Here is a 10,000-nt window from a genome sequence, read left to right as displayed (position 1 = left end):
TCCAATTCCAGCTCGAGCTGATTCCTGACGTGAGACAGTCGGACACACTCCTCATCCTTTGACTTTAACTCCTAAACACACCGATGACACGCAGTGAAGAGAAAAGAATCACAGAGAAGAGAATTCTGACGAGACATGAGAGAAAATGACCTTCTGCGCAGCGTCGAGTTGCTCTCGGAGGATCTCTGTTCCTTTCTCTCGGATCTCCAGAGAAGAGCTGCGCAGACGAGAGATGTTATACGCGTCTCTCCTCTCAGCCGCTGTGGTCTCGTGCTCCCCGGGCATCGGTCCCCCTGCCCCCCCATCTGCCCCCAACCGGCTCGACTCCGACTCCAGTTCTACCAGCCTGCACGAGAGAAACACTTCACCTGTCAAACCTCCAAACATTCCTCTGACTAAACTTCAGGGCGTCTCCGGCGGCATTTCCCGTGCGCGCTCCCGCTCTTACCGTCACTCCGCTCGGACACAGGACTATCGGCTCGCCGCTGACGTCAGCACTCAAAATGTTGCAGAAGCGATAAAGTTACATAAGATAACGCAACAGAACAGACGCGAGGACGAGCAGAGCCGCTCCGGTCCACCTGGTTGTGATTTGTTTGCCTCAAACTTTCCACACTGAGATTGAGCAGGAAAAGATTCGGCTGTCAATCACGTCACATGACACTAGGAGGCGGACACACGCGTCACGTGATGCGCACAGACAAATACCACAGTGTGTTGTGTTGTGTTGTGTTGTGTTGTGTTTAGGGTGGGTGCTCTTCTCGTGACAGCTCGCTGTTGAAGAACATTTGAATAATATTTGATGAGTAATGTGACGGTATCACGATGATGTTCTCATATCTACATTACTAAAGTTTCATGCTGGTCGTTTGAGAATTCCAAACTCACCTGTTGATCGATCATCTCTCTTCCTCTGCTGGTCTCTGAGGTCATCTGCTGAAGAACACCGCCATCCCAGAATACTCTTTCACAAGCACCTCATCACCTGGAGCCGTTGTGTAGATGATCAACAGAGAATCAGAAGGAGCTTTGGGCAGAAGAAAGTGTACATATAGTGCAAATATACATTAAGAGAAATTAAATAGAAACAATGAACACTATATACAAAAAGTGAAAAAATATTCAATTCAATATTCAAAAATAACCCTAACCCTTCAACACCTTCTTGACCTGCATAATGTACTCCAGTGCCACTCTCTCTCTCTCTCTCTCTGTCTCTCTCTCTCTCTCTCTCTCTCTCTGTCTCTCTCTCTCTCTCTCTCTCTCTCTCTCTGTCTCTCTGTCTCTCTCTCTCTCTCTCTCTCTGTCTCTCTCTCTCTCTCTCTCTCTCTCTCTCTCTCTCTCTCTCTCTCTCTCTCTCTCAAGATTCAAGATTCAAGATTCAAAGGAGCTTTATTGGCATGATAAAAGAAAATTTACATTGCCAAAGCACAAGATTAAATATAAACATGCAGAAATACAGATTAAGATCAAAAATAAGATAGAATAAAATTAAAAGTCTATAAGTAAAAATCTATATATATATACATCTCAATATAAACAGAAAAACAGTTTTAATTAAAGTTCTCAATAAGGGTGATAGTGTCAGTTTGTGTGTGTTGTTCTGTCAGTGTTGTGTTGTGTTGTGCTGCTTGTTCTTTGGTCGTGGCAGGACTTGACATATCTTGCAGCCAGGTTTGAGCTTCTTGACTTTTCTCCCAGTATGTATGAGATCTTGTCCTTTTGTTGAAACTGGTCAAAGTCTTTGTGTAAGTTTGTAAACTGGGGGAAGAATGTTTCTCTGATGTGTGTGTAGTTGGGACAGGAGAGGAGAAAGTGCAGCTCTGTTTCCACTTGATTGTGTGTGCAGTGTGGACACAGTCGCTCTTCTCTCGGTGTCCATGTGTGTCTGTGTCTGCCCGTCTCTACAGTGAGCTGGTGATCACTGAGTCTGTACATGCTCAACACTTTTCTTAGTTTAGGGTCTGATACGCTTGTGAGGTATTCTGACACTTTATATTCTCTCTTTAGTGACAGATAGCATTCCACTTTACTTTGCTGAGCTGTTGCTTCTGTCCAGTGTTTGACATATTTCTCTTTTTGTCTTTTCATCATTTGGTTTAGTCTGGCTGGGGTTTGGGGTTGACTTGGGCATGTTTGGGGTTGTAGAGTTAGTTGTGAGATCAGTTGGATGAAGGGGTTTCTCTCTGGGCTCAGCTCTTGATGACTTAAGGCTTTGTGATGGAGTGTGTCTGTGTCGCTGTTCTTAAGGTGTGTGTAGAATTTTAAAGCTCTTTTTTGTATTTTAATGATTAGAGGATACAGTCCTAATTCTGCTCTGCAGGCGTTGTTTGGAGTTTTTCTCTGTACCCGTAGAATGTTTTTACACATTTCTGTTTGCAGAATCTCTATTGGGTGTTTGTCCCATCTGCTGAACTCTTGGTTGGCGAGAGGACCCCAAACCTCACTTCCATACAGCGCGATTGGTTCTATAATTGATATAATATAATCTCTCTCTCTCTCTCTCTGTCTCTCTGTCTCTCTGTCTCTCTCTCTGTCTCTCTCTCTGTCTCTCTCTCTCTCTCTCTCTCTCTCTCTCTCTCTCTCTCTCTGTCTCTGTCTCTGTCTCTCTCTCTCGCTCGCTCGCTCTCTTTCTCTCTCTCTCTCTCTCTCTCTCTCTCTCTCTCTCTCTCTCTCTCTCTCTCTCTGTCTCTCTCTCTCTCTCTCTCTCTGTCTCTCTCTCTCGTTCTCTCTCTCGCTCGCTCTCTTTCTCTCTCTCTCTCTCTCTCTCTCACACACGCTCGATAAGGTCACTGTTAAGAAATGATTTTGTGTGTGAAAGTTTCCACTCACTTATCAAAGTGTTAATGCAGCATTGTGTGTGTGTGTGTGTGTGTGTGTGTGTGTGTGTGTGTGGATAAACCAGGATAAGTAGTTCAAGTACAAACATGTGTTTTTTAACCGAATGCACGTGAAGAGAACTTTGATCACGACAGGAGATGACCCGATGACCTCTTGACCTCTTGACACACAGAACCTTCATGATTCATGAATGAAGTGTTGTCAGTGCTGGTGTGTGTCCAGTCAGTCACGTGTCACGTGTTCTCCTCTAGAGGGCGTCAGAGAGACACTAGAGACCCCTCATCAGCATCTGCTCATGATTTAACGTTATGAAACAGTGTGTGTGTGTGTGTTGTGTTTTTTGTTAAGATTAAGCCCTCAGTCAGTTTTGCACAATGCTTCATTTGTCATTAGAAACAGATTTACGGTCAGGTGACCAGCAGTGCATCACACACACTTCCTTCCTTCACACACTCAGTGTGTTTCAGAAACTGTGTCACACATCCACTTGAGCTTTTCTACTCGGCATCATTTTTTTAATTCTGTGTTAGAATCATTTCTTTTCTCCATGAAGGGACGTGTGGAATGATGTTTTCTGGCGTTGAGATCGACTGCGAGTGGACGAGCGGGCGCTAATGACGGTCACATACTCCCGGTGGGTGGCAGATGCCCGGCTGGGCACGTTTTACCGTCTGCTGCTCAGATGGAAGGGAAGCATTTACAAGCTGTTGTACAGAGAGCTGCTCATCTTCGCTCTGATGTACTGCACCATCAGCTTCACGTACAGGTAAACATCTCTTCACTGACCTCAGACCTGCTCTGACACGCTCACATCCACCGCTGAGTGTTTGATTGACAGGTGTGTGCTGGACGACGGACAGCGGAGGAGGTTTGAGAAGCTCTCCATCTACTGCGATCAGTACGCTCAGCTCATCCCTGTCTCCTTCGTGCTGGGTAAGAATACATGTGAAGTGACACAGAGGTGAAAGGTCAGCGTGATGGATGTGAATAACCCGTGCTGCCACAGGTTTCTATGTGACTCTGGTGGTGTCTCGATGGTGGGGTCAGTTCGAGAGCGTCCCGTGGCCCGACCGGCTGGCGGCGCTGGTCAGTGGGCATGTGCGGGGGTCTGACGAAGGGTCCAGACTGGTCCGCAGAACTCTGGTGCGTTACGCAAACCTGTCAGGCGTTCTGATCTATCGCTCCATCAGCACGGCCGTCTACAAGAGATTCCCCACCATGGACCACCTGCTACAGGCCGGTACGACACACACACGTCCACGTCTTTCATACACATGTAACCTTCATAGTCTTTAACTCATTTCTTTCTTTGTTTAGTTTCTTTTGTGTTTGAAAAGACTTTAGTTTAATATGTGAGGGTTAAAAAGCTATTTTGTGCATCTGCCCCTTTAAGGCAGCGAGTTTGAGTTTGTGTTAGGTGAAAGTAAAGAACGTGAATCTTTGTTTCCGGTGTAACTCTGTGTCTTATATTTGTGTCATCGATGAAGAGACCCGAGTGTTCACAACAGAAAAGAAGGGTCACACATATCAGTGTTGTGTGGTACTGTAAGAATGCCATTGTGTTGTTGTTTTGTAAGTTTGTGTTCCTGGTGAGTTCCGGAAGCTTGACGGCGTGTGTGTGTAATAACAGAGATTATGGAGCCGTACCCTGCAGTGTCTGGGTTTACAGCTCAAGAAGGAAGCAGGGAATTATGGGTCAGGAGTGTTTACAGCATTCACTCGTCACGCTCAGTTGATGTGATGTTCTCTCTCACAGGTCTCATGACTGCTGAAGAACTCAGACAGTTTGAGGATTTACCTTCAGCTCATAATAAATTCTGGATTCCCTGTATGTGGTTTGTCAGTCTGGCCATGAGAGCTCGGACTGAAGGACGAATCAATAATGATGTCGCCATGACGGCCATACTCACTGTAGGACTCATCACACCTGTGTGACTGTCTGTGTGTGTGCTTGCCTGTCTGTCTTTTTGTGTGCGTCTGTGTGTGTGTGTGTGTGTGTGTGTGTGTAATGAAATGTAATTTTTGCTGTATTGGAAACATTTGAGATCAAGTTAATAAGTGAATGAGACTGTGTGTGTGTGTGTACACATGTGTACGTGTGTGAAGTCTTGTGAGCCTGATGTGAGCCGTGTGTTCTTTTATTTGTCAGGAGTTAAACACACTTCGCTCTCAGTGTATGAGACTGTATGGATATGACTGGATCAGTTTACCCCTCGTCTACACACAGGTCGGACTCTTCACACACTGTAGAAATAATGTGTCAATCATCCCATTCTGATCGTGTGATATCAAAATACATGACATCAAGCCCCAATGATTCTCAACATCATCTCTCAGTGTTATTTGATCTCTGATGGACATGATTCACGTGTTTCTTTACTCTCGGACAGGTGGTGACCGTTGCTGTCTACAGCTTCTTTCTGGCTTGTCTGATTGGTCGGCAGTTTCTTGACCCCGCCCAGGGTTACCCAGGTCACAATCTTGACTTCTACTTGCCCGTCTTCACCTTACTGCAGTTCTTCTTCTATGTTGGCTGGCTGAAGGTCAGAACACCTTAGCAACCATCTCTCAGTGCCATGGCAACAACCCAGACATTGTGTTAAAAACTGATAGCAAATGACACACACATGATAACATGCTTATGTATAGAAAAACTAAACTGACATCATCACAGTTCACCTGAGAAATAACATGTGCGTGCGTGTGTGTGTTTGTGTGTATTTGTTTGTGTGTGTGTAGGTTGCAGAGCAGCTTATAAACCCCTTTGGAGAAGATGATGATGATTTTGAGACAAACTGGTTGGTGGATCGTAATTTACAGGTAGATCATGTGATTCACACACATCATGAACGTCTGTTTGTTTATGACAGTTGATGTGTTTAAACATGTTCTATAGACGCTTTCAAAGCAACGACATAAACAAACATTTATGCTCCCTATTGTTGCCCAAACTGAAGTCATTAGCCAGCAAGTCTTACCAGTAATACAGCAGAACAACTGTAACCTGGCTAAACTTAAATGAGACAAAGTTACAAGGCCCATTTAAAAATTTAGTATAAAATAAAATAAAGCAAATTAATTAATTAATACAGTTTTATACAAAAAAATATTCCAATAAATGAACGTTTATATACATAAAAAAATATATTGATGAAACATTAGCCACTAGTCAAACACAGACTGGAGGTTTACTTCAGGCCAGAAGCGTGCAGTTACATGAAATGTTTCGTTTTGTTTCCCAGGTGTCTTTGCTGTCAGTGGATGAGATGTTTGATCTGGTTCCTCACATCGAACGAGACAAATACTGGAACGAATCTGAACCTCAGCCGCCTTACACAGCTGCCAGTGCTGAACACCGCAAACCATCATTTATGGGATCTGCTCTGGACATCAGGTGACTAAACACACACACACAAACAAAAACACACACACACACAATCAAACACACACACACATGTCTGGTTTATTATCTCCGTGGGGACTTGCCATAGACTTCTATTTTTTCAATACTGATATTAATTGATATTAACAAACCTCTCTGCATTTTTACATTTTCAAGAAAACTTCATTTCCTGTGATTTCTGCCTGACACACAAAATGTAGCTGATCTCAGTCAAAACAGATTAATAATTGTTTCCTAACATAAATCAGCAAGAACATTAAAGTTCAATGAAAATATGATCAAAAACGAATTATCCAAAGTGTTATTTTGTGTAACAGAACTTTCTAAGGGTCAGTTGTCTCTCTCTCTCTCTCTGTCAGTGTTACCAAAGAGGAAATGGAATTCCAGCAGCCCAATCTGGAGCAAATTAAAGAAAACGAAGAAGCCAATCATTCCACTCCATTTCTGGGCAGCTTGAGTCGTCTGCTGGGCGTTCAGTCCCCCAGTTACCCTCGCCCATCGCCCTCGTCTCGTGTCTCTCTCCTGCGCCGTCGCCCCAGAGCTCCATTCTCACGATTCCCTCTTTACCTGCATCCCGAAAGCCCATCGATGCCCGGGCGGAACATAGCCGAGGACGCTTTCTCCTCCATGCCGCTGTATGAAAGACCGGGTTTCTACAGCTGTCCCCAGACACCCATCCACTGCGTTCCCCCAGCTATACCACGACCCAGACCTCGAAGAGTTCAGGGTGACTGTGCAGACAGCTCCACCTCCCTGACACAACAAGTCCCGGCTCCGCCCGAAACGCCCGGCCACCTGTCGCCGCCTCCTTCATCTGCCTTCCCTTGGGTGAACGAAGACGCCGAACGTCCGGCTTTCTCCTTCCCTGATCCGGTGCCGGAGCTGTGCCCTCCTGCCAAATTACGCCTGGGGTTGTTGTCCCACCATCCGCTGACCGGAGAGGGTCCGTCGGCCCCCTCGAGCGCTCGGGCATCGGGGGCATCAGTCTTTTCTTTCACCCCTTCATCTTGGCCACAAACTGCCAGTTCAGGAAGCGTGAACGTCCCCACGGCAGCTAACAGCAACAACAACACCAACTCGTGCAACGGTGGCGTGAATAACCCCTGGCCAATCAGCAGAAGCAACACCGCCAACACAGCCAATCCCATCAGCACCACTCCCACAGACACTCAGCAGACAGCCAATCAACACAACCCTCCCAATGACTCTGGAATCTCATTGGCTGAGGGCGATCTGCTGGCTAGGATGAGAGAGAAATGAAGCTTCAGTGGTCGACACAGACTTCACTCTGATTGGTCAGTTGAGACATTCAGATGATGACATCAGTCAAGAATCAAGGCGGCCGAACTCTGACTGTTTCAAATGAAGAAACCAGAACAAAAAAAGATGTCATGTCACTCCTAATCCCATGACAGAATAAAATATTCTTTTATCATTCCGTCGATGTAGATTTCATTGTGAATGACATCGTTGTGGGTACAAAAGCGTGTGCTATCATGTTCCTTTAATTAGTTTCTAGGTCTTTCCCGTTTTACAATAAACACTGTACCTGTATAACAAACACCTTCATTCTGATTTACGCCAGACAAAACATCTGTAAATCTTATCATCACCTGCAGTCATTCTATGTAAAAGCGAATGCTCACCCAGACCTGAAACGCCTGGTGTAACCACACCCACACAAATCTACGTCAGTTGGCGTTCTGATGTGACTAAGACCGCCCAAATGTCGACCGCCCTCGAGTAAGGTGGTGTACCTGTCAGTACAATTGAAGAGGAACCTGATGTTCCAAATATGGTCAGAGGTGTCACATGACCATCACACGCTTGCAGTATTCCACCAATCACTACACACTGGTGAACTGGCCAATCAGAGCACACCTCGCTTATCAGAGCCATGAGCTTTGTCAAAAATCTGCACGTTTCAGAGAGGCGGAGCAAAGAGGAGAAACAAACAGAGAGAGAGAGAGAGAGAGGGGGAGGGGAGTGGGGGGAGAGAGAGAGGGGGGGAGAGAGAGGGGGAGGAGAGAGAGGGGGAGGGGAGGGGGGGGAAAGAGAGAGAGAGAAAGAGAGGGGGAGGGGGGGAAAGAAAGAGAGGGGGAGGGGGGGAAAGAAAGAGAGGGGGAGGGGGGGAAAGAGAGAGAGAGAGACAGAGAGAGAGAGAATCAAATCTAATCCTTCTACACGACACAGATGGAAGGTAAAGAATACATTTTATGCGATCTTTCGTCCATGTGATAATTACATTTTATTCTAGACCTACTGCACAATGTGCCGAACGCATAGATATGTTAATGTATAAATAATTTTGATTCAAAAGTCATATAAAAAATAACCTGCCGAACATACACTGAATGTTTGTTTGTAGATTAGGGTTAAGGTTAGATTTCTTAATATCCACTAAAAATAATCACCACCGACACGCACTGTGAAGAAGCGAGGGGACGTAAAGTGTGTGTTATATGATCAACACTAAATTATAATCTTGTCGACATACACATGCGCACGTTATAATCTTTCATGAATAAACCCCGCGATTATGACAAAAAAATGAACCCGATCATGGGATTTTATTGGAACTGAACGTGTGAACACGCCCTAAAAACTAAAAAGAAAATAAATTAACTAATTTTTAACAATGAATGTACTGGTCCAGTCCACCAGATGGCGCTGTTGAATGATATGAATCGGTCCATGTCTGTGACGTTGAATGCCAAACCACGTCCAATCGTGACGTTACTTAATATTCATAAGACGCTGCCTGTGATTGGTTTGCTCGCGTTTAACTTTTCTCATATTCATGACGCGCATGCGCCATAGACACAACACACGAGAATCCGACGCAGTGAAGATGTCACAGCCTGCAGTGTGTACTGTTGTGTTCTTTGATTTAGAAACCACTGGCCTCGGTTAGTCACTTTACTTTGTAAACTTCATAATCTGCAGCTGTTCATGACTGTGTATCAACACTTAATGAGCTGCCTAACTAAACAACACGTGTGTTGTCATTTGTGATGTGTGTGTGTTTAGATCTCTCGTGTGATATCGTCCAGCTGGCTGCAGTCTGTGGACATCACACCTTGAATCTCTTCATGGTTCCTCGATGCCCCATTCAGCCCGGGGCGTCCCGAGTGACGGGCTTCCGGGTGAGACGACGCCGTCTGTTTCTGCGCGGCAGGCCCGTGCTCACGAACTCTCTGCGCGAGTCTCTGGTGTCCTTCATCACCTTCATTCACACGCTGGGTCGGCCTCTGCTGGCGGGTCACAACATCCGCAGGTTCGACTGTCACGTTTTGGCTCGAGCTCTGGATGAGTTCAGTCTCCGGGCAGATTTTCAGAGAGGAGTTTCAGGATTTGTGGACACTCTTCCTTTGGCCCGACAGCTTCTGAAAGACCGCGGACTGAAGAGCTTCACGCAGGAGAATCTGGTGAAGAACCTGCTGGGCGTTTCGTACGCGGCTCATGACGCTCTAGAGGACGTGCGGGCCCTTCAGAAACTCTACCGGGCCCTGACACCTACAGCCAATCACATTCAAAGACACGTGTTTACTCTGGACTCATAGGTCACGGCAGGTGTCAGTCAAACATCAGATTTATCAGAGCGTTTTAAATCAGCTGTGAACGTCACAGATGAACGTCACACCCCCGTCAGTTCGTCGTCTAGAGTTTGAATATCATTTTAAAGCGTATTTCTGTTCTTTAATAAACACATTGATATGGATTATTGTGTGTTAATTTTAACGTTGTTTAAAATAC

General features: G+C 45.6%; 3 protein-coding genes and 1 long non-coding RNA gene across 7 annotated transcripts in view; 2 read left to right on the top strand and 2 right to left on the bottom strand.

Moving 5' to 3' along the window:
- rab3il1 (RAB3A interacting protein (rabin3)-like 1) overlaps nucleotides 1–588 on the bottom strand; it is a 4,940-nt gene extending 4,352 nt beyond the window's left edge. For 2 of the 3 annotated variants that reach the window (XM_056739774.1, XM_056739775.1), the window contains exons 1-2: nucleotides 151–389; nucleotides 1–71 (exon numbers count right to left, since the gene is read on the bottom strand). The exon at nucleotides 1–71 is cut by the window's left edge and continues 25 nt beyond it. In XM_056739774.1, coding sequence (XP_056595752.1) covers nucleotides 1–71; nucleotides 151–387 — 308 coding nt within the window. In that variant the 5' untranslated portion in view covers nucleotides 388–389. Of the gene's footprint in view, nucleotides 72–150; nucleotides 390–448 lie in introns of those variants that run through there. The other variant, XM_056739776.1, reaches the window with a different exon arrangement.
- A 327-nt stretch (nucleotides 589–915) lies between these two features.
- best1 (bestrophin 1) lies at nucleotides 916–7,682 on the top strand. Its single transcript, XM_056739773.1, has 10 exons — nucleotides 916–1,045; nucleotides 3,395–3,607; nucleotides 3,680–3,774; nucleotides 3,848–4,081; nucleotides 4,598–4,752; nucleotides 4,991–5,068; nucleotides 5,232–5,384; nucleotides 5,581–5,661; nucleotides 6,084–6,235; nucleotides 6,604–7,682. The coding sequence occupies exons 2-10, from the start codon at nucleotides 3,456–3,458 to the stop codon at nucleotides 7,502–7,504; spliced, it is 2,001 nt and encodes a 666-aa protein (XP_056595751.1). The 5' UTR covers nucleotides 916–1,045; nucleotides 3,395–3,455; the 3' UTR covers nucleotides 7,505–7,682.
- LOC130414094 (uncharacterized) lies at nucleotides 5,690–9,459 on the bottom strand. Its single transcript, XR_008905574.1, has 2 exons — nucleotides 9,324–9,459; nucleotides 5,690–6,239 (listed from the first exon to the last, which is right to left on the bottom strand). It is a non-coding gene; the product is annotated as an uncharacterized LOC130414094 (long non-coding RNA).
- Nucleotides 8,401–9,965, top strand: plex9.2 (PML-like exon 9.2). 2 transcript variants are annotated; one of them, XM_056739778.1, is made up of 2 exons: nucleotides 8,401–8,444; nucleotides 9,275–9,965. In XM_056739778.1, exons 1-2 carry the CDS (start codon nucleotides 8,438–8,440, stop codon nucleotides 9,805–9,807), a joined length of 540 nt encoding a protein of 179 aa, XP_056595756.1. In that variant the 5' UTR covers nucleotides 8,401–8,437; the 3' UTR covers nucleotides 9,808–9,965. The 2 variants fall into 2 exon arrangements, with proteins under 2 accessions (XP_056595756.1, XP_056595755.1); XM_056739777.1 differs by lacking the exon at nucleotides 8,401–8,444 and adding an exon at nucleotides 8,516–9,153.
- Nucleotides 9,966–10,000: the final 35 nt, after the last annotated feature.

Source organism: Triplophysa dalaica, chromosome 24 (genome assembly GCF_015846415.1).
Source record: "Triplophysa dalaica isolate WHDGS20190420 chromosome 24, ASM1584641v1, whole genome shotgun sequence".
Classification (NCBI taxonomy): domain Eukaryota; kingdom Metazoa; phylum Chordata; class Actinopteri; order Cypriniformes; family Nemacheilidae; genus Triplophysa; species Triplophysa dalaica.
Note: the sequence above shows the minus strand (reverse complement) of the source record. Positions and strands in the feature narration are given on the sequence as shown.

Coding starts and splice junctions, on each gene's coding strand:
- best1 (XM_056739773.1), top strand. CDS start 3,456: ATGACGGTCACATACTCCCGGTGGGTGGCAGATGCCCGGCTGGGCACG. Junction 4,082..4,597: donor GGACCACCTGCTACAGGCCG/GTACGACACACA, acceptor TCTCTCTCACAG/GTCTCATGACTGCTGAAGAA. Junction 5,385..5,580: donor TCTATGTTGGCTGGCTGAAG/GTCAGAACACCT, acceptor GTGTGTGTGTAG/GTTGCAGAGCAGCTTATAAA.
- plex9.2 (XM_056739777.1), top strand. CDS start 9,045: ATGACGCGCATGCGCCATAGACACAACACACGAGAATCCGACGCAGTG. Junction 9,154..9,274: donor TTTAGAAACCACTGGCCTCG/GTTAGTCACTTT, acceptor GTGTGTGTTTAG/ATCTCTCGTGTGATATCGTC.